At 32.9% G+C, this 24,892-nt stretch overlaps 1 protein-coding gene and 1 long non-coding RNA gene across 2 annotated transcripts in view; both read left to right on the forward strand.

The window, feature by feature from the left end:
• LOC132748784 (uncharacterized) overlaps positions 1 to 24,677 on the forward strand; it is a 39,476-nt gene extending 14,799 nt beyond the window's left edge. The window contains exons 2-3 of the long non-coding RNA XR_009628319.1: positions 20,377 to 20,497; positions 21,362 to 24,677. This is a non-coding gene — a long non-coding RNA (uncharacterized LOC132748784). The remainder of the gene's footprint in view (positions 1 to 20,376; positions 20,498 to 21,361) is intronic.
• On the forward strand, positions 6,681 to 9,188 carry LOC132748783 (uncharacterized). Its single transcript, XM_060738421.1, has 2 exons — positions 6,681 to 7,196; positions 7,554 to 9,188. The coding sequence occupies exons 1-2, from the start codon at positions 6,684 to 6,686 to the stop codon at positions 8,277 to 8,279; spliced, it is 1,239 nt and encodes a 412-aa protein (XP_060594404.1). The 5' UTR covers positions 6,681 to 6,683; the 3' UTR covers positions 8,280 to 9,188.
• Positions 24,678 to 24,892: the final 215 nt, after the last annotated feature.

Genomic DNA, 24,892 nt, shown 5'->3' on the forward strand with positions numbered 1-24,892 from the left:
TGCCAAGTATTTATCAATGATCTAAAATGGTTAAAAGATGAAGTTTGTCTAAAATTATCTGGAAGTTGATTCCAAAGTTTGGCAGCGGCATACCGGAAAGATTTCTTACCATATCTGTCAGTTCTTGGTAAGGTACCTCAACAATATTGGTGTGTCTAAAATTATATTTCGAATTGTTTAAGATGTAGTAAAATCATTTAAATAAACAGGAGACATATCATTTAGAATTTTATATGTTTCTAAAGCAATTGCCTTTAATCTCCTAACTTTCAAAGAAATAAGGCCAGACTTTTCAAGTAGTTGATCATAGTTACTGTTAAAATCATCATAAATAAATCTCAAAGCTCTTTCCTGAATTTTTTCTATTTTCCTAGTGTTTGATTCATTGGTAAAATGCCAAGTAAGAGGACAATAATTAAAGTTTGACATGACAAAAGAGTAGTATATTGTGAGTCTGCTTAACCTATTAAGATGTTTACCAATTCTCTTTAGTACATTCAGTTGTTTAGAGGCTTTCCTACATATATTTGACACATGTGAATTAAAATTTAACATAAAATCTAAGTTTACACCAAGCAGCTTTACTTCATCATCACATGATATTTCTATATTTTTGAATTTAAAATTAATTTTCTGCTGGTGGGTTTTCTTCCCAAGAGCTATTGCCTGGAACTTCTCAGGGTTAGCCTTCATTTGATTTTTTGAGAACCAGTCTATCAAAGTTAAACTATCTTTTTCTAAAGTGCTAACCAAGTCTGTTTTACAAGTGCTTGAGTAAGAAAGAGTGTTATCATCCGCATAATTATACAGTTGACTTTTATTTATGAAAAAGAAAATGTCGTTTATAAAAATTATTAAACAAAATCGGTCCAAGTATTGAGCCTTGTGGGACGCCTTTAATTATGTTTTGATAATCACTACATATATTTCCTATCTTAACACATTGTTGCCTATTAGACAGATAACTTTTAATAAGATTGAGTGATTGTTCAGACATACCATAAAATTTCATTTTAAGTAATAATAAATCATGAGGCAAGCAGTCGAAGGCTTTTGAGAGATCCATTAGGATAGCTGCCAGATACTGGTTTTTATCCAAGAAATACTTCCAGTCTTCAACAATTTTTAAAAGAGCTGTATTGCAACCATAACCAGGTCTAAAAGCACTAAGAAAGGGATTAAAAATGTTATCAAAATGTGACATCAATTGTTCATAAATGGCTCTCTCAAAAACCTTAGACATTACAGGTAAAAGACTGACTGGTCTGTAATTGCTCTTGTCTAAAATACTATTTTTCTTATGAATGGGTACAACTTGAGCTTTTTTCATATTATCTGGAAATAACGATACTTGTATGCATCTATTTATCATATCTGTTAGTGGTTGGGTAATAACAGGAGAGGCAATTTTTAACATTTTAACTGAAATACTATCATAGCCTGTAGCCTTTTTGATACTCATATTTCCTATTTGTTTTTTGACAAAATTTTCAGAAACAGGTTTAAAAACTAGTTCATCAGATATATTAGATGTTTCCTTGATTTTACTTACACTTACATGACTATCATTACAAGGTACATTGCTATCACCAATATTTTTTGCAACATTTATATAAAAATCATTAAAAACATTACTAATTTCTTCCTGATCAGATAAAAGAACATCATTTTCACATAGTACAAAGTTTTTTTGGCAAGTAGTACCTTTGTTGGTTAAAAACGGTTTTATAGTCTTCCAAAAATCAGACTGTTTACATCCTCCAGAGCATCTGTCCAAAAAATAATTTTTAATTGATTGTTTCTTGATTTTAGTGACTAGGTTTCTTGATTGTCTGTAATTTTCCCAGTTAACACTATTTCTATTTCTAAGATACTTATTAAACAACATTTTCTTTTTATAAATAGATTTTCTCAAAGTAGAGTTCATGTAAGGGGCAGGCTGTAGAGGCTTTTTTCTTTGTTTAATTAAAGAGCATGTTTGTCAAAGGTTTTTGTCATTAACAATGAAAATTTTTCAGAAACTTGATCTAGATTTTCCTCTGTATTTATAAAAGATAGATCTGAATTTCTAAAATCATTTAAAAAGTCATCTTCATTAAAATTCTTAAAACTTCTATAGCTAATCCATCTAGCTTTATAGGTGGGTACAGTCAAATTTAAAGTAAAACCTATCAAATTGTGGCAGTCACTTATGCCGCAGTTAAAATTCATAATATTAGAACATTTGTTTGGCATATTGGTAAATATAACATCTAGTAAACTAGGAGCATGATTTGCAGGATAGCATGTAGGTGATTTTATCATATTTGTTAAATCAAAACTGTCACAAAGTTCAGTTATATTTGTACATTTATCTACATGAATATATGTTGTAAATATTGTTGGTAAAAAGTATGTTAAAACTATAAAGTTGTAAATATGTTATGTTAACTTTAAAGCAGCACGCCGCCAGATTCATCCTAATTTTCATGAAAATTTTGAAAATGTATTTAAAGGTAAAATATTGTTAAATGAACAAAGAAAGTACTTGACACATTACAATCGGCACTTAAAATCCACGTAAATTACCAAAAAGAGGTCAAAACATGCATAAATATGGTGATAAATACTACAAAATACAGTCATTTATTGCACATAAGATATAAATTATCACTTGAATCTTTAATTTGTTTACTTTTCTCAAAGTTTTAGTAATTTTTTTCCAAGTTTAATTTTCTTGGAATATTTTGGGTCATCTGGAGGCATGCAGCTTTAAAGTAGATTATGATTTTATTTCTTTGCTGAATAATATTTGCAATTATTTGATTGACTCTGTATCTATTCAAACTTTGATGAATATATAAAAGTAATGGTACTGATACTTAATTACTTCACCAAAAAAAGTACTGGTACTGCAGTACCAAGCTAAAATCTAGTACTGGTACTGGTAATGGTACTGCATAATTTGCCAAGTACTGGTACTGGTACTTAAGTACTACACCCTTAGTACTGATGCAGCTCTGGTTGGATGTGAGATTTATCAACTGGTACTCATGATCTATCCTATACATAATCTAGTATTTTCACCAATGTACCTATTTTTAATGAAACCAGTTTGATCTTTTGACACTAAAATATCTAAAACACTTAAGTCTGTTTGCTATACTACCTGAGGCTAATTTATATATAATACATTTAATAAAGTAATCGGTCTCCAGTTTTTAGCTCACCTGACCACAAATAGGTCAAGGTGAGGTATAGTGATGGGGCTATGTCTGGCGTCTGTCGTCCTGCGTCTTTCGACGTCAACAATTTGGTTGTTAACAGTCTAGCAGTCACAGTTTTGATTGGATCATTGTCAAACTTTGACAGAATGTTTGTCTCAATGAAATACAGATCGAGTTCGAAGATGGGTCATCTCCAGTCAAAAACTAGGTCACAGGACCTAAAAATAGAAAAAGCTTGTTAACACTCTACTTGCTGCAGTTTTGATCCAAATATTCTGGAAATTTGTCAGGAACGTTGTTTTGATGATTTCTAGGTCAAGTTCGAAGATGGGTCATCTCCGGTCAAAAACTAGGTCACAGGAGCTAAAAATAGAAAAAGCTTGTTAACACTCTAGTGGCTGCAGTTTGATCAAAATATTCTAGAAATTTGTCAGGAAGGTTATTTTAATGATTTCTAGGTCAAGTTCGAAGATGGGTCATCTCCGGTTAAAAACTAGGTCACAGGAGCTAAAAATAGAAAAAGTTTGTTAACACTCTAGTGGCTGCAGTTTTGATCCAAATATCCTGGAAATTTGTCAAGAAGGTTGTTTGAATGATTTCTGGGTCAAGTTCCAAAATGGGTTATCTCCTGTGAAAAACTAGGTCACAGGAGCTAAAAATAGAAAAAGCTTGTTAACACTCTAGTAGGTGCAGTTTTGATCCAGATATTCTGGAAATTTGTCAGGAAGGTTGTTTTGATGATTTCTAGATCAAGTTCGAAGATGGGTCATCTCCGGTCAAAAACTAGGTCACAGGAGCTAAAAATAAAAAAAAGCTTGTTAACACTCTTGTGTCTGCAGTTTTGATCCAAATATTCTGGAAATTTGTCAAGAAGGTTGTTTTGATCATTTCTAGGTCACGTTTGAAGATGGGTCATCTCCAGTCAAAAATAAGGTCACAGGAGCTAAAAATAGAAAAAGCTTGTTAACACTCCAGTGGCTGAAGTTTTGATCCAAATATCCTGGAAATTTGTCAGAAAGGTTGTTTTGATAATTTCTAGGTCAAGTTCGAAGATTGGTTATCTCCGGTCAAAAACTAGGTCACAAGAGCTAAAAATAGAAAAAGCTTGTTAACACTCTAGTAGCTGCAGTTTTGATCCAGATATTCTGGAAATTTGTCAGGAAGGTTGTTTTGATGATTTCTAGATCAAGTTCAAAGATGGGTCATCTACGGTCAAAAACTAGGTCACAGGAGCTAAAAATAGATAAAGCTTGTTAACATTCTACTGGCTGCAGTTTTGATTCAAATATTCTGAAAAGGACTAGATTCGCTTATGCATGAAATATGCCTAAATATTTTGTATTTTATAAAACTTCAAATTTTCAAGAAATGAAACAATTTTCTGGAAGAACACCTTTAGCTTGTTGATATAAATGAAAAACAGTAAAGATAATACGTCTGTTCCGTGCAATAAAATACGCTTGAAGTAAGGGCTAAAAGCCGTTTTCCGGTATTTTGTATCAGTTTTCGACGATAAATTGAAAAATTTGAATAGGGCACAGGTCTCGACCAAAAAACAAAATAAGTCATTGTCATTGTGAGTATTTATAATTTACAAAAACGTATCAATAATTTTGGTCGAGGCCTGTGCCCTTTACGAAAATTTATATTTTCCTTCCCTTGGTGTCTGTGCAAAAGCAAATCGAATGCATAGAAGATCAAAGATTTAAGCTGTATTTTTATAAATTTTTACTTGTTTTTGCGGTCAAGCATTGAGATCGAAAGCAATTATCATTAGTCAAATAAAATATGTCTTCTTTTCTGTCATGTTTTGTTAACTTATTGAATGAAAAGTGAAAATCCAGGCGATGATGACAACGACGACGACAACAACAACAAAGCCATTGTTTACACTTTACCTAGTAAATCTATACTACTGTAACGCTGACAGGGTTTAAAACAGTCAAACGTTTGTTTGTTTATTTTGTGAGCATTTATTCTCGGATCTAGGAATGTATTCCAGTCCAGATATGACTTTGTGATAACCGTGACAGGGAGTTTCCAAGTAAGTATAATTTTATCCATGAAATTGTCGAAATCAATTGTGTTTCGTCTGCATAATTTATAAAGTCGAACATTATCCAAGTAGAACTCAGTATTAAATAGTTATAAAAAAGTGTGAAGGTAATGTATATATTTATCAGGTAATTGCCAGAATAACAAACTGAAATATGTGTCGAAAGAGATAGAATACTTAATTTAAAGCATCCAATCCGTTTACTTTTATTTAGTCACGTATCGACTTTAAGTAGTAATTGTAAAACATTTTGATTTCAGTTGTGGTGATGGCGTAGTGGTCTAAGTGCCGGGCGCATGCATGTTTTATATGACTGATCAGATCCGGCTAGTGGTTCGACCCCTGAACAAGGTACATTTTTTTTCGTAATTATTAAATGACAGATTATTATTTAAATAATTGTTTATTAAATAAGTGAAAAAAATTATTAAGTATTAAATGAGAGTTTATTATTTAAATCATTATTTATTTCATGAGTGAAAAAAATAATTAAATTAAAAGTTTAATTATTGTTAGTTAATAAAACCAAAATACAAGAGGAAATATTTTTATTTTTTCTGTCAAATCATTGATGTACTAAGTATTTTTTTCAGGATGCCTGGATCGGGTCCAAAGTTTTATGCCTGTGCAGTGTGCAAGAAAAGAACTAAACCAAAAGAAAGAAGACACATAAGGAAACCTATAAGAAAATATCTTCAAAAACGGTTATTTGTTGATGTTAAAGACAATGAAATAATTTGTAACAAATGTAGACATAAATACTATGCATTAGAATCATCATCTTTTACAAGAAAAGACAGCAACCATTCAGATCCAGATTATGTTCCATCTGTTTCAACTTCTCAATTAAAAGGAACCAAAACACCGACTAGTCCACCATCGGTATCATTAAATATAAAAACTACCAGTAAAACACATTCAAGATGTTTAGTCTGCAAGAGACCAGGGCCAAAATTAGTTGTTCTGTCTTCAGAGGCCAGATTCAATGTGTTTATACAACAGAACGTACTCATACCTGCTGGTTCTAGGTGCTGTCCAGTACACATACATGAAGGCCTGCTTTGTTCAGATTCCTTAGAGAATGTGCCGATAATAGAAACAGCATTTCTAAACAGGACATCTGTCCTAAAACTTATAAAACATTTAAGAGAAATATGCTGCTGCAAACAAAACAAATTGAATTTTGATGTCTTAAACGACGTAGAATATGGAAACTTAACAGGGCTTTCACGTTCTCAGTTTGATGATGTGTTTCGTCATGTTGCCGACAAAATTTATAACTCTCCATCACGTTCTTCCAGAACAACTCTAGGAATTTTTCTCCTGAAGATGAAATCGGCTTGTCTAATAAGCTATTGTCTACTCTATTTGGAATTAGCAAGTCAAGTGTACGGAGAGCGATTGTTGCCACAAAACATGCGATGATGAGAGGATTTGTGCCGTTATATCTTGGTTTTGAAAGCATAACAAGGGAAGATATTATCAACCATCACACTAGACCGTTAGCCAAGTCCCTTTTTGATGCAAATGATGGGAAAGTTATTTTAGTTCTTGATGGAACTTATGTTTATATTCAGAAAAGTAATAATTTTAGCTTTCAAAGACGTTCATATTCAATGCACAAAGGTCGTCCATTAGTGAAGCCCATGGTTATTGTTACAACAACCGGATACTTTGTTACAGTGATGGGCCCTTATTTTGCTGATTCAAAGAACAATGATGCTTCTATCCTGAATCATATGTTGAAAACAAATACTGAAGAGATAAGGGACTTTATTCAGGAGGATGATATTTTTGTTGTCGATAGAGGTTTCCGTGATTCTCTTGAACTTTTACAAGATTTAGGCATTAGGGTGGAAATGCCTTCATTTCTATCCAAGGGACAAAAACAGATGACTTGTGATGATGCAAACAATAGTAGATTTGTAACCAAGGTATTCTGTTTTGAAAATAAATGTACTTTATAAATGTATTTTATCTTCAGATTTATAAGTAAAGACTGTATTATATTAGATCTACATAGATAACACAGTTTATCTTAAGTCTTAATGTTTAATAAAAACAATGACTGCTTACCAAGTTATTATGTGATAATCGTTTAAGATTGATTTCCATTAATATCTATTAATATAACTAGATATTAAAAATGGTGTTGGTTCTACTGAAGTGAATGTATTTTGACATTTTAAAGCAATACTTTGGTTCTATGCTTTTAAGAATTTCACATATATGCGCACTGATATCAAACTGAATATACAGTTATGTTATTTGTTGTTCTTCGTCTTTTACAGATTCGCTGGGTTGTAGAATCGGCAAATGCCCGGATTAAAAGTTGGAAATATTTTAATCATGTTCTCCCAACTAATCAAATTCCATACATTGGTGACTACATAAGAATAGTTTGCGCAATATGCAACAAGTATTTTAAACCACTTTGCAATGCTGATAGTGATGACGATTCACGTTTGGCCTCAAAGATGCGTGCATTATCATCAAACGCAAACATATTAAAATCTTATGTTGAAGATAATAATCTTGAAAGAAGATCAGCTTTATGGAAACCTGTGGACGACTCATCATTGCAAAGTTTTCCAAGGTTTAACGAAGAACAGTTGAGATCGTTGACGTGTGGCGTATATCAACTTAAAATGTCATCAAGTTATATACAGGAACATTTAGATGGAAACTGTGAAATCCATGTCCACAATGATGATTCTGATTTGATCCGGGTACGGATCCAAAGTCGGCACACGTCATCCAGGAAATATCTGTTATGGATAAGATTTTCTGCTGCAGATATTGAAGCTTGGTATTGCAAATGTCGTGCTGGAGAACGTGTTGTTGGTATGTGCTCACATATTGCCTCTGTTGTGTGGTATTTAAGTTATGCAAGGCATTTACAATGTCAGAAGTTTGGTGTACACAACTGGGGAGAGTATCTTGCAGATGCTGGCAAAATACCAGAGACAATAGATGAAACTGACTCTGATACAGACGTCAGTGTTATAGAAGAATAGTGGACTTTGAACACTTTGTTGTTTACATTCTGCTTATTTCGCAGGGCTCTGCAACAATTAAACTGCAGTGAAGTAATAATTGTAAGATTTTTCTTTCACAAATGGATTGTTATAACAGTGGAAGTACAATTAATCCTTGTAATAATTAATTGTAATTTACTTACGTTATTGATTTAAACATATTTTATTGCTCTTTTTGTACACATTTATAACGTTATATTATCATAATATAAACACAAAAGTAGCAAAACGGTTGAAACACGAGTTCTTACAACATCAGCAAACGGTTTTCCCTGATATATTGAATTATCTTATAATAATAATAATGATAATAATAATAAGACAGTTACAAACCAAATCGAATGATAGTACTTGTGTTATTGATGTAATGTATTTACATATAATTATATTGTATTTATATATATGTATTTAAGAAAATAGTATACAACAATGACGGCTTCATAACATTATAGTGACCAATCTGACTGAAGCGGAAGGCTAATGTCCGTGCTAATGTCTGTTTGATGTTTCGGGCTGACTGGGAGGTCAGTAAAATGCTAAGAGTTGTTTTGAGTTATTTCTTATTTAATATAACTTCATTGTAAAAGTTGGAAATCATATTGTTTAAATCACAAACAATCTTTTAAAATGCAATGAAAATTATTGGCATTCAGCTTATATTACGTGCGCTTTTTTTTATTTTTCACACCGTAACACATTATAATACTCCTCGCTCAGACGGTAATTTTTTTTTCAGACCGATGACGTCATCGTGAATAAAGGCCCCTTTATGTACCCGAAATGCAATACTTTCATTTTTATTTCTCAAAATATTTTTTAGTTTCAAACAAGTTACTCATTGGTCTTCTTCTTCTGTTACTTTTAGGCAATAAGTACATATATAATAACTTAGTAATTTGTAAGGAAGTCAAAATATTACTTGTTTTCATTACGTTGTTTTCATTGCTAAATTAATGACATATTAGTACATTTACCAGTCTTTTGTTTAGGTAACAAGCATCAAATATGCTCAAACCATTATTTAAAACGTATACAAACATCTTTGATCTTTTTAAAAAAGGTAAATATTATTCATTTCTGAGTCATACTGTGCCTTTTAAAAGCCGCTGACGTAAGGCATGATATTGATAAGATAAAATCGATAGAATAATACCATAGATACCCTAGACAGGTGAAATACTTTATATATTGACAATCGCTTAACATAATATTGATTTGTTAGTGTTTCATTTCCACAATACATAGTATTCTTTTTTTGAAACATAAGGCTAGTCATTAGTTATTATGAAAATTATCGAGGTTGTTGCTGTATTTAAGAAGAGATTAGAGATTAGACAAGTTTAGATTTTTAAATGTTATGATGAATGAGATTGTAATAAAATATTGGTTGTGTCCTAAACATGCTGTAATTTTTTATTTGATATTTTTCTAGATATTTGAATATTGATAGTTTTAAGTGGCAAAATGCAATGATTTTGTTACTGCGTTATTTAGAATGTCTTGAATGATATAAAATATGTTTAACTTTTTACTCTAACTTTTCGGCCTTTTCCGTCATTCTTCGGATAAGACTACGTGTATTTATGAAACATTGTCGACATGTTCCGATTGATGTAATATCTGTGTCTGCATCTAAAGTGATTCTATGTTTGCTTAAAAAGAAGTTTAAGCTAATTGTGTATTTATTATATTTTAGTTGTACTGACTATATATTTAAAAAAAACACATCAAAGTTTATTGCCGTAAACTATTTATATGCAGAAGACTTATACATGTAAATTCTATTGCATATTTTTGAAAATCTTTGTGGTCGTTAAATGTAAATTGATTTTCTTCAGAATAAAAGATGGACACTATCCATGCAATAGTTTCATGCAGCAGTAATTTGAATGTCACACCTGTTATAAAGTATGCTAGATTGTTTATTTTGTATGACCGGCATTTTTGTTTCGTTTCGTTTATAGTTCTGTATTCAATTTGTTAGATGATGAAACATGTCAGTTTACGTAGCTGTTATACTAAGTAAATGATTCAGCGTGTAACATAACTTTATCACATAACACATGCCGCTTTTGCTGTTACATTAAAATAGTATTGCACGACAGGGCGTATATTTTGATGTGACATCCTTTGCGTTATACGATCATAGCGTAAAGACGCATGAAATGATAGCGTTACACTATAAGTGCGTCAATGAAAAAGTATTACTCTTTTTACTGTAAACAATTTTTATCTTTGACATGTGATAATTTAAATAGATTATTATGACATAAACATGTAAATAAAATTATTCATTTAATACCTCCAGTCATTGAAATATATTACGTAAACTGGACGAGTTTGTTTTCATTTATGTTTCACTCATTTTAAAGTGAATATTGTGTTTTTATAATATTGTAGTAAATAAAAGAAGCAATTCTTTTTTATCTCCATAACTAAAAAGAGATTTGTGAGTCATATACCAGCGTTTCATATTACAAATATTAATATGACGTTACGGCGTCGTTGATTGACGTTGCAATTTTGACGTCAAAATACGTTACAATGGGGTCAAGTATAGAGCCTAAAAAATTGACAAATTGGAAAAAATTATACAAAAATCAACAAAAACCTACTTGGGACATATTTTTATGTCATATGCTCAAGTTTTATCGAAATTAAAAATTAGGCCGATTTTCACTATATTTGAACATACTCCTTTGTCAGGAAGGTAACGTTTTGATGAATTCTAGGTCAAGTTCGAAGATGGATCATCTCAGGTAAAAAACTAGGTCACAGGAGCTAAAAATAGAAAAAGCTTGTTAACACTCTACTTATTGCAGTTTTGATCCAAATATTCTGGAAATTTGTCAGGAAGGTTGTTTTGATGATTTCTAGGTCAAGTTCGAAGATGGGTCATCTCCGGTCAAAAACTAGGTCACAGGAGCTAAAAGTAGAAAAAGCTTGTTAACACTCTAGTGGCTGCAGTTTTGATCCAAGTATTCTGGAAATTTGTCAGGAAGGTTGTTTTGATGATTTCTAGGTCAAGTTCGAAGATGGGTCATCTCCGGTCAAAAACTAGGTCACAGAAGCTAAAAATAGAAAAATCTTTATAATACTGTAGTGGCTCCAGTTTTGATCCAAATATTCTGGAAATTTGTCAGAAAGGTTGTTGTGTCAAGTTCGAATATTGGTCATCTCCATTCAAAAATTAGGTCGCATTGCCCAAAAATGGAAAGCCTTTTTAACATACTAGAGGTCACATTTTTGACTCAATTGTCATCAAACTTGGTCAGGATGCTTGTCTAAGACATTGCTTTGATGCGGTTGATGGGTCAGGGGAGCGATCCAGGGGCATCATGGCCTTCTTGTTTAAAAAATGTTAAGGTTTATTTTGTTTTGGAATGCATGTTATTGTTCCTAATTTTTGATTTCTAGAAAATGAATTAACCTTATATGCATAATTAATAGCTTTCACCACAAAATGTCCAATTCTATTCCAAAAAGTTTTGAAGAAAATTACTGTAAATCCATCACACCCAGGGCTTTTATCACTTTTCAAATTTTTTAATGTAAAGGAGACTTTATCAAATGAAAGGAGACCTTCAAGCTTGAGTGGAGTGATTTACTATCAGACAGCATATTAATATCACAATCTCTCAATTCTCTATCAATATTACAATCATTCAAAGTTACATTTTTGTATAAGTTTTCATAATAAGCACTAGTTATACCCCCAAAAACGAAGTTTGGGGGGGTATATAGGAGTCACCCGGTGGTCGGTCGGTCGGTCGGTCCAGACGTCCGTTGCATTTTCCTTGTCCGGAGCATAACTTGAAAACTAATGATTGGAATTCAATATAACTACACACAATGATCAAGCACATTGAGAGGAAGTGCAGTGCACAAGAACCATAACTCTATCTTGACTAATTACAGAGTTATTGCCCTTTGTTACTTTTCCTTGTCCGGGGCATAACTTGAAAACTACTGGTTGGAATTCAAAACAACTTCATACAATTGTCAAACACAATAAGGGGAAGTGCAGTGCACAAGAACCATAACTCTATCTAAATTAATTACAGAGTTATTGCCCTTTGTTACTTTTCCATTCCTTTCTTTTGTCCGGACCATAACTTGAAGACTAACGGTTGGAATTCAATATTACTACATACAATGGTCAAGCACATTGAGAGGAAGTGCAGTGCACAAGAACCATAACTCTATCTTGACTAATTACAGAGTTATTGCCCTTTGTTTATTTTCCTTGTCCGGGGCATAACTTGAAAATTACAAGATGGAATTCAAAACAACTTCATACAATTGTCAAACACAATAAGGGGAAGTGCAGTGCACAAGAACCATAACTCTATCTAAAGTAATTACAGAGTTATTGCCCTTTGTTACTTTTCCATTGTTTTCTTTTGTCCGGAGCATAACTTGAAGACTAATTGTAGGAATTCATTATAACTTAATACAATGGTCAAGCACATTGAGAGGAAGTGCAGTGCACAAGAACCACAACTCCATCTTGACTTATTACAGAGTTATTGCCCTTTGTTACTTTTCTGTGTCCGGGGGATAACTTGAAAACTACTGGTTGGAATTTAAAAACAACTTCATACAATTGTCAAACACAACAAGGGGAAGTGAAGTGCACAAGAACCATAACTCTATCTAAAGTAATTACAGAGTTATTGCCCTTTGTTACTTTTCTTGTCCGGGGCATAACTTGAAAACTACTGGATGGAATTCAAAAACAACTTCATACAATTGTCAAACACAATAAGGGGAAGTGCAGTGCACAAGAACCATAACTCTATCTAAAGTAATTACATAGTTTTTGCCCTTTGTTACTTTTCTATTGCTTTCTTTTGTCCGGACCAAACTTGTAGACTAATTGATGGAATTCATTATAACTTAATACAATGGTCAAGCACATTGAGAGGAAGTGCAGTGCACAAGAACCATAACTCTATCTTGACTAATTACAGAGTTATTGCCCTTTGTTTATTTTCCTTGTCCGGGGCATAACTTGAAAATTACAAGATGGAATTCAAAACAACTTCATACAATTGTCAAACACAATAAGGGGAAGTGCAGTGCACAAGAACCATAACTCTATCTAAAGTAATTACAGAGTTATTGCCCTTTGTTACTTTTCCATTGTTTTCTTTTGTCCGGAGCATAACTTGAAGACTAATTGTAGGAATTCATTATAACTTAATACAATGGTCAAGCACATTGAGAGGAAGTGCAGTGCACAAGAACCACAACTCCATCTTGACTTATTACAGAGTTATTGCCCTTTGTTACTTTTCTGTGTCGGGGGGATAACTTGAAAACTACTGGTTGGAATTTAAAACAACTTCATACAATTGTCAAACACAACAAGGGGAAGTGAAGTGCACAAGAACCATAACTCTATCTAAAGTAATTACAGAGTTATTGCCCTTTGTTACTTTTCTTGTCCGGGGCATAACTTGAAAACTACTGGATGGAATTCAAAACAACTTCATACAATTGTCAAACACAATAAGGGGAAGTGCAGTGCACAAGAACCATAACTCTATCTAAAGTAATTACATAGTTTTTGCCCTTTGTTACTTTTCTATTGCTTTCTTTTGTCCGGACCAAACTTGTAGACTAATTGATGGAATTCATTATAACTTAATACAATGGTCAAGCACATTGAGAGGAAGTGCAGTGCACAAGAACTATAACTCCATCTTGACTTATTACAGAGTTACTGCCTTTTGTTACTTTTCCTTGTCCAGAGCATAATTTGAAAACTACTGTTCGAAATTCAATACAACTTCATACAGTTGTCAAGGACATTAAAAGGAAGTGCAGTGCACAAGAGCCATAACTCCATTTTGACAAAATAAAGAGTTACTGCCCTTTGATACTTTTCCTTGTCCGGAGCATAACTTAAAACATACTGGTTGGAATTCAAAACAACTTCATACAATGGTCAAGCACAATAAGAGGAAGTGCAGTGCACAAGAACTATAACTCCATCTTCAGTATTTATAGAGTTATTGCCCTTTGTTTCTTTTCCTTGTCTTTCTGGACTTATTACAGAGTAATTCAATAAATCTTCATCAATGGCCAACCACATTGAAAGGAAATGCAACATACAAGAACCACAACCATCTTTAATTGCCCACAACCATAACTCTATATTTCAATTCTTTTACAAGGTATTCTGTTACTAGTAACATCCTCATTTTTTAAGTACATTTTAAGTACATCCTTTTGATCATAAATAAAAGTTCCATCATCAAGTTCCAGAAAAGGTATTGTCTTAGCTGAACAATGTGATTTCTCTAAATTTAAAAAGTAATTAGAAGGTTTTTCTCCAGATTCAATCCATTGTGACCTTGACCTAATCATAGCACCCTTTATTTTATTGTTTCTTAATTCAGTCAATTCGTTTTGTAAATGTAGAAAGTTGTCTTTATTATCCTTTGTCAAGTTTTGTTCTAGAAAAATAATTTCTTTAAATAATTTTTTTCATATGTATTTCTTTCTTTAGCCTTAAAAGAGCTATAAGAAATGGATTTACCTCTAATTTCCATTAAAAGTGTCTCTAAAAATAGTTCATCATTAATAACAAAGTCTATATCTCTATTGTTTATAATCAAAACATAATCTACATTGTATACAGGTAAACAATATTGCGATTTTATTTCATCTATTTTCTTATTAATGATATCAAGGAATTCATTGTGTCGTGTAAAAGAGCATTATTAAAGTTCCATAAACCTTTTCCATGATTAACCGGAATAAAACAAAAATCCAAATATATCATTGAATGATCACATCTATAACTAGCATCAATGTCACATTTACGTACAAACTGATATAAATTTTTTGTTATAAGAAAAAAATCTAATCTACCTTGCTGTATTGGGTTGGTGCGTCTCCATGTATATTTTTTTATATCACCATGTAACTCTCTAAAAGGATCAGTACATTGTTGTTTGTTTATTGTAAGTTAGAGTAAGACTCTTCAATAATACTGAGTAAAAAATTTCTAGCCTTCACATTATTATTTTTTGATTTACAATTATAGTAGTCCAGGTCTTGATTTTGAACAAGATTATAATCTCCACAAATTATTAGAGAGTCAATTTCGTCAGAACAATTTAATATATCAAAAATATTTCTAAAGAAACTAGGACTATCTGTATTTGGTGCATATATATTAACTAATGTAAAATTTATGGAATCCAATGAAATACCTAACGTAGAGTCATCAGTTTTAACAAAATTTATTTTAAAATCTAAATCTTTTCTACATAAAATGGCCACACCTTTTGCATTAGATTTACAATAACTAAAATAACATAAGCCATTCCATTCAGAATAAATTTTCGTTTCAAATTCTTTAATAAAATGTGTTTCTTGCAGACAAAGTAATTATCAGCATATTTTGTATGAAATAGATTAAAAACATCACGCCTCTTGATGCTGTCATTTAAATCACGGCAATTTTAAGAGAAAATTTTAAGATTACTCATTATTTTACAAAAAAACATTCATCATTATATCTACGATACATATAAACATTACACTTGACTAAGTTAAATATATATACCCAGTGGGACAGTTTAAACAAACATACAGACCTCAAAAACATAGTGTAATATGGTGGCATATAAAAATTAATTACACTTACTGCAAAAAATAAGAAAAAAAAAGATAGTAAAAGCTGTGTTAAGGTATTACCATCCTTATGCATTACCTCCGCTTTGAAGAGTATTCAAATAGGCTAGAACTACTGTTAACTACATTGAAAATGAGGGCCGTGGGTTCAATCCCCGGAAGGGTCAACTTTTTTTTTTCTTTCTTTTTTTCTTTTAACATTATTTATGTATCTCTCATGTCCCATTTGGAAAGAAAAGTGTTTAATTTTGATTTTTTAATTTATATAGGTATTTATTGGCTAAATTATGCTAAATCTAGTAATAAATATGGTACCTGATATTTTCAAAGTGTAATAAAATTAAAACTAGACGGTAAAAGTATTTCATATTTTACAAGACCAACAATATACTTCTTTAAAAATTTAGGGAAACTTTGAAAACAGGCACTCATTTGGGTAAATTTTAAGGATTTTTTAAATTAGGCTCCCTAAGTAGGAAAATTGTCAGACACGTGGTAAAAATGGGTGGGGTAGGGTAACATTTTTATACAGATTTCATAAATTTTAAGTAGAAACCATAATTTTGCTTATTTGGATTGTTAGCTGAATGGTACTATTTGTTTCTTACCAAAAATTAATGGGAAAACATTTTTCATTAGAATGTTATTGCAGATTATTTAAAGGTTCCTCATTTCCAAAACAAGGCCCTCATAAGAAAGTGGCTATAACTTGATTTCCGTACGGTAAACTTTGGTTAAATTTTGCATACACTTGTACTTTAAGGTATATATCTGACCTATGATGTCAATTTTTTAGTTCCTTATAGTGCCCATTAGGGTGGTAATACCTTAAATATAAATGAATGGTGCAAAAATATGTTACTGTATTTTCTTTTCATTTATATCAATATTTTTTTCTCACTTTTTTTAATAATAAATGTGCCGGAAACCATAAGCATTCACCGTGATGAATTAAATTGCATCTTTCAGTATTTTTTTATTACAATAATAAAATAAACTAAATAACCACCGGACTGGGAATGGGGCCCTGAAATCAAGCAGAGCACCTCCCTGGCAACGTAAAATGCAAGCACTTTTCCTCTCTGCCAAAGAAGGGCGCCCCCAGGGTGCCAGGGACAATACTAGCCACCCTCTTAATCAGTATATTGATAAGATAGGAGGCTGGAGATGTCCCTGACCCCATATCCAGCAAAGGATGTGATAATAGAGTAATCAGTTTAAGGCACTTTTAATACAGGGAAAAAAATAAAATACAACAAAAAAAAAACAACCAAAAGACAAAAAAAACAACAATAAAGCATACAAAAAGATGTGTGTCAATGAAAAGTTCCAAGATAATGGCAAGAAAAAGTAATTATCTAATAATAATCATTGTAAGGGAGGCAATTGAAATTGCTGTATGACCATTGCAATTATTTAAGATAAGTAACTGTATGCTTACATAAAATGCATATACAAACATATTATATTGTTTAAACATTATTTATATTCTTTATTTCTACTTTTATCATTTATTAATAAACATATTATATTAACAAGTTATTATACATAAACAGCTTTACTACGCCATAAAACAAAATAGTTACACAGTAACAAAAGAAAACAATACAAACAATATTATACTTTCCAAAATCATTCACCAAACATTATAACATAACAACATTAACACATATCCACCACATAAAGATAATGCACCACAGTAACACACTTCCATACTTAACACAGTACTACAATACCAACACATACACAATAGTATACTCTCCCATACTTATACAAACTAATTAACATATACAGTAATTATCCACAATGGCGATTCACACATATTAAAATATATAAAATTCTAGATCAGAGTAGACAATAAATTCCTACATTACAGTAAAGTAATAGTCTAAGTAAATCTGAAATGGTTCAAGGGAGGAAACTTTTGTTATGAAATGAAGAATATTATATTCTTTTTATGTCCCTTGAACTTTGATTGGTATCACATAAAAATTGTAAACATTTGACTGTAATTGAAGGATCAATTATAATTCAAGTATTATTATAATAAATATGTTACTAATTATAGTTTCAATATATTTTCTTAGGTATGTCATCAGCCATCAGAGCTTATGGCTAATGTAAATCATTTCTCATTTCTATATATATCAAATGCAAAAATAATATAAGGTACAATCCAATAATTGATCATTTTAATTATATATATAATAATATATATATTATGGATCAGAACAGTTTATGCATTGGAAAGTTTCTCAAAAAAAATCACTTAAGCTAATGCATTAGATCTTTATGAATCTTTCACAAGTAATCTTTATGAATCTTTCACGAGTAATCTTTATGAATCTTTCACAAGTAAGCTTATTTACTCAACTAAACTTTATGGGAACCATCAGTACCAAGAGAGATGTACATGTTGACTTGTGCCGCTCAGACTCAACACAGATGGCCCTTGATTAGTTATGCAGTATGCATATAGAGCAATAATCATTTCCGTGCTCCTTCTCTGCAACTACTGGCTGGAATTCAGTGAAACTTTATTGGAACAATAAATACCAAGAGATGTGCATCATTGCCTTGTTCCTGTCAGAGCCTTCAAAACAGAGTTATGGCCCTTCATAAGTTTTTCAGTATGCATAGAGAGCAATATTGCTATTTCTTTTCATCTTCTGGATTGTTTTCAACAAGACTTTATGGGAATCATTAATAAGAAAAGGAAATTTGCATGCCATGATAAATTTACATAAATAAAGCCTTATGTCTCCAGTTGTTGTGTTAGTAATAACCACTACTCGGCAGGGGATATAAATTCAACGAATTTGCTTGTTATACCCCCGCACAACAAAGTTGTAAGGGGGGTATACTGGAATCAGCTTGTCCGTCCGTCCGGCCGTCCGTCCGTCCGTCGGTTTTTTCTTGTCCGCCCAATAACTTAAGATTCCTTTGACCCTTAGTCTTCATATTTGGCATGGAGGTTAGTCATGATTAGTAGATGACCCCTATTGATTTTGAGGTCACTAGGTCAAAGGTCAAGGTCACAGGGGCCTTGACTTCAAAAAGCTTGTTCGCCCAATAACTTAAGATTCCTTTGACCCTTAGTCTTCATATTTGGCATGGAGGTTAGTCATGATTAGTAGATGACCCCTATTGATTTTGAGGTCACTAGGTCAAAGGTCAAGGTCACAGGGGCCTTGACTTCAAAAAGCTTGTCCGCCCATTAACTTAAGATTCCTTTGACCCTTAGTCTTCATATTTGGCATGGAGGTTAGTCATGATTAGTAGATGACCCCTATTGATTTTGAGGTCACTAGGTCAAAGGTCAAGGTCACAGGGGCCTTGACTTCAAAAAGCTTGTCCGCCCAATAACTTAAGATTCCTTTGACCTACAGTCGTCATATTTGGCATGGAGGTTAGTCATGATTAGTAGATGACCCCTATTGATTTTGAGGTCACCAGGTCAAAGGTCAAGGTCACAGGGGCCTTGACTTCAAAAAGCTTGTCCGCCCAATAACTTAAGATTCCTTTGACCCACAGTCTTCATATTTGACATGGATGTTGATCATGATTAGTAGATGACCCCTTTTGATTTTGAGGTCACCAGGTCAAAGGTCAAGGTCACAGGGACTTTTACTTCAAAAACTTTGTCTGCCCAATAACTTTAGATTCCTTTGACCCACAGTCTTCATATTTGACATGGATGTTGATCATGATTAGTAGATGACCCCTTTTGATTTTGAGGTCACTGGATCAAAGGTCAAGGTCATAGGGACTTTGACTTCAAAAAGTTTGTCCACCCATTAACTTAAGATTCCTTTGACCCACAGTCTTCATATTTGGTATGGATGTTGATCATGACTATAAGGTGAACCCTATTGATTTTGAGGTCACTGGGTCAAAGGTCAAGGTCACAGGGACCTTGACAAAAAAAAAAGCTTTTCTTCTCAATTGCTAAAGAATGTCCTGTCCGCAATGTATTGATTTTGACATTTTTCACATTTGAAGCATGTAGAATACATAACTTAGCAATGCACTGGCTTAGTAACCTCAGATTTGGCAGGGAGGTTGTCCTTGAGCTCTAAATGGCCACTGTTGATTCTGACAAAGTGGTATGCGGGGGTATTCACGCCATGATAGTGGCAGTTCTAGTTAATTTGAGTACAAACATGCTTTTATTACAGTTGAATTGAAAGATTGTTATTCTTATATTAAACAGATTTTAAATGAAAAAACCAAATAACATTAAAAATGTCAAAATAATATCATAATGTCATTATACCTCAAAGGGGATGTCTTTTTTTTTACTTGATTTTTTGATAACTTTGTATCATAATAATGATGTAAGATATATGTAAAACTGATTAGCTTAAATCAAGTCATTAATATCATTCAGCTGGAATATTGGTTAAATAAATTTGCTTTATTTCAGATGACACTTCTCCAGATATGAAGTATGTAGATTTATTGTTGAACCCTGAAAGGTATACAGGTTATAAAGGGGACTCACCTCATCGTATATGGAACAGTATTTACAATGAAAATTGCTTCAAGTAAGTACACTTACCTTTGTGTTAAAAATAAAAGTTTACACTACATTGTCATATCCAGATATTGATTTTTTGGTCACAAAACTTTTGTTTTCCCTTCTTTGCTTCTCTTTTGGAAGAACAGTCAAGCTATTGTATTTACTTGTCAGCAAAAATAGAATTAAAGTTTTACATACAACATCACAATATTGTCAACCACTAAAATATTTGCTTGTAACACCAAACATGTCTTTGAGAATATAATGGGGGCAATTTGTCTTAAGTATGATTTTGACAGGCCCTTTTTTAAATTCTCAGTTTTTTCGTGTACCTTTCATCTTCATTTTAACTATTGAAGGTATTCACATTAAACTTAATACATGTCTTGGGATCATAATTGGAGGCCACTATAAATTATTGTGGACCATATTTATTGGTTTTTATGACACAGCAGCAATGCGGTGGCATGTAGTGATTTGTCTCTGTGTTGCATGCGTGCAAAAGGAATTATAAGGAAAACAACAGCCCGGTTTGAGCCGGGTGATGCTCCCCGAAAAGGTTTTGGACACAGGAAAGTACACCTCTTGTTCCTCTTGTAGTTTCAGAGTTATGTCCCTGGAAAAAGTTCAAAGTGCAATAATTCCAAATTTAGGAAAGGCAGAGTTACTGTTCTTTCCACTGCACTTCTAATCACTGTTATCTATCAACTTACAAAGTTTCTTGTTGATATCTCTTATGGTTTCCGAGTTATGTTCCGGACAACTTCAAAAAGTAAAAATAAACAAATGGCAATAACTCCAAAATTAGTCAAGTTACAGTTCTTGTGCACTGTATATCAACCAGATGAGATCTATCTACCTACAAAGTTTCATGTTGATACCTTTTCAGAGTTATGTCCCGGACAAGAAAAGCGGTGAAAAAGCGGTGACTATATGCTCACCCTTCGGGGAGCATAAAAATCTTGGTAGAGGTCGGCAAGACAGAACCTAGTGCAAAATGTCTAAGCTTTAGGCCTTGTAGGTAAAAAGATCTCATTAAATAGAAGTGCAGTGTTCTTGTTTTAATTATAGCCCTGGGGTCAAAATTGGCCCTGCCCAAGGGGTATTTTTTTTTGTTTTATGTATATAGTAAAATTTAAAAAAAATCTATTTCTTCAAAACTACAAGGGCTAAGGCTTAGATAATTGACATGAAACATTGTCTAGTGAACCTCTATTAAGATTATTCAAACTAAAGCTTTAGGGTCAAAATTGGCCCTGCCCTAGGCAATTTTCTTAAAATCACAATTAAATATTGAAAGGGAAATAACTCATGCGTGTGTGCAATCATTTGATGCAATTTTTCTAAAAACAGATTCAATAGCTAGGAGTTTGTCTAAAGTTCATGACCTCTAGCAAGTTAGATTTTTGCTTTTCAGAAATACTTATGAGAGGTTGTAGGTCATGATCTCTAGCAAGCTTTGCAGGGATATTTATGAAATGATTTTAGCACATAATAAGGACATCACACCATGTATATAATTATGATTATAAAGCAGAAATGTTTTTTTATGTTTTCATAAATTATGCATTTTTGAAATGATAGTATATAAAAACTGTAACTGTATTTCAAAGTTAAACACACAAAAACTGTAACTGTATTTTAAAGTTAAATACACTTACCCCCGTTCACACATAGACGCCGCTTCTTCTACGATCCAAACGTGCCCAAAAACGTGGCCGATCGTGGCAAATCACGAGAGAAACGTAGTGGAGTCTACATAAGTGCAGTATGATCACGGTAGCGTCTTCATGATCGAAAAGCTCTACGCTTTATTTTGAACGTGCTCAAAACAAGCGTAGCGGGATCGTAGCCAACAAGAATCGGGGTAAATGCGTAAAAAGAGCATGGTAGAAGCGCCGTAATCGTACAAGCAGCGCGTAAGCATCATGGATAGTTCTTCATGATCGTAGTAAAAGCGCAGTAAAAGCGTAGTACAGTCGAGACATACCGAGTACGCTTCTACAACGTTCCCACTATGTTCTTACTACGTTCCCACTACGATCTCTCTACGTTTATGACGATCCTACGAAGACCTACTATGACCTTACGACGATGATACCACGACCTGTCAGGTAGCAGTTTGTTTTTATAGCTTTGCTATTTGACCAATCATAATCTGACAACTACATATATAGGGCGACACTTTACTTGATCATTTGCAGCTGAGACTTCGAACATAGCACATCTGCAACAGTTTGAAAAAAAAAAAATGCCCCGTAAACCATGTTGTAAAGGCCTTACCCAGTATCTTCTTGGCCTCCTTCTGCGCCTCCTCCTGTTAACAATCTGTGCAATTTCAATTTCAACCAATATTTGTTCTTGCTGAAGTAAAGTCAGATGAATCAGATCAGCATTAATAAGTCCGTTCATGTTTGAAGTTTGGAAGTAAATGAAAAATAATTTCTGAAATCCAAGATATATATATCATCGCCATAATCGTACCAGAAGCGTAATACAAGCGTGATATGATCGGCACTGTCGTAGCGATCTTGTCGTACAGTCTTCTAGGTCTGCGTAGCGTCGTAGTGCGAGCTTGATTGTCGTAGCGGCAGTGTAGTATAAACGCAATAAACTCGGCCGCTGGTCGGCATCGGTCAGCGTAACATTGTAGTAGAAGCGTGTCAGCAGCGCGTTTTACGTGGGAAACATCATAGTACAGTCGTAATGAAGAAAATTTGCTAAATTGTTCAATTTCAACGCCGATCGGCCCCGATCAAATACTTTTTCAGATCGTGGCTTGATCGGCATGATCGTTCTGAAGTCGCAGCTCTGTGTGAACGGGGGGTTATGTAATGCAGTAAATACCTTAATTTTTATCAAGTAAGAATAATTTTATTTTGAATCAATTATTATACTATGGCCTTTGTATGTGAACATTTAAAACATCTGCACATTGTCTGTTATTTGACATAGTGAAATATTACCTTGACCCCTAAAGTCACTAGAGACTACTGCATTATTGCAAAGTTCAGTTGTGTAGAAACAACTTCTGCTTCTATTTAGTTTTGTATTAATGCGGTGGCATAGCATTTTTCACAAATGCAATCTTGTTATGTGAATATAATAATGTTTAAAATTTTTGGGAGACATATTGTTTTTGCCTTTGCCGTCTGTCTGTCCATCTGTCTGCATCACCAAATATGGATAGGTAGCCATCTTCTGTACACAGAGCTAAAGAGAACAATAGAGTTTATTTGGTAACAATAGAGGAAGGAGCCAATGGGCCTCGATTTAAATAAATAATATAAATGGCCCTATATCCCTATTCAGTGGCATGTCGGTCTGTTTGTCAGTGCTATTTAAGAGAAGTAGGCCAAGTAACTGTAAACAGAATAAAAGAGAACAATTATTATTATAGAGTCCATTCAGTAACAATAGAATGAGGGGACATGTCCCACTATTAAACAAAAGAAAATAACAAAAGAAATATCCCCATAGTGAATAGTCTATTTAAATGGCATGTCTGTCCATCTTGTTGTCTGTCCTTCCACAAAAAGCTTGTTTGGCTTTAACAGGTTCAATACAGGGGGGGGGGGTAGATGTCAAGCAAATTTCACAGGAGTGATCAGTACCATCCCAAGTTGTGCATATCGCTGGCCATGATTGCCAATATTTTTAGAAGAAAACCCCTTTTGATTTTTGGGTCTCAAGGTAAAAAGTGAAGGTCACTATTACCTGAAAACTGAAAACAGTTTTAGCTTAATAACTTAAGTATTAATCAACCTACAGCTGTAAAATTTTATAGGATGAACAACCATGTCCAATACTTCACCCTTATTGATTTTAGGGTCATAAGATCAAAGGTCAGGGTCACAATGACCTGAACACTGATAATTTTGCTTTCTGGAGCATAACACAAGTTCCATTTGGCTTACAATGTTCAAACTTAATAGGGATAATTGCCTATATTGAATAAAAGATCCATATCTATATTGGGGTCACAAGGTCAAAGGTCAATATCAAATGACCTCAATGTTGTTAGGATGATCACTTATATTGAGTACATTAATTATACATGTATGCCCTAAAAAATTTGCTTATATTAAGTAAAACCCCTGGCGTCTTTCCGTCCATCTGTCATAGCATTTTTACTTACAAGATAATAACTTGATGACAGCAACTGTTCAATATGAAGGTTCTTCAACTATAAAGGAAGATTGCTTTTTGAATACCCTAGGGTCAAAGTAACTGTTACTTAAGAATAGAAAATCAGTTTCTAGTCAATATTTGTGAATATAATATATGTTTACATCATTGAATGGTTTTAGAAAAAGATAATGTCGATATTTATTGAACAGTAAGTAAAAAAAATCAGCGTTATATTTATACATGTGGTGGGTGGAGTAATGCGGTAATTTCGCAATGAGCGTTCTAATGA

Source organism: Ruditapes philippinarum, unplaced genomic scaffold, assembly GCF_026571515.1.
Source record: "Ruditapes philippinarum isolate M1 unplaced genomic scaffold, ASM2657151v2 ctg7914_1_1_1_1, whole genome shotgun sequence".
NCBI lineage: Eukaryota > Metazoa > Mollusca > Bivalvia > Venerida > Veneridae > Ruditapes > Ruditapes philippinarum.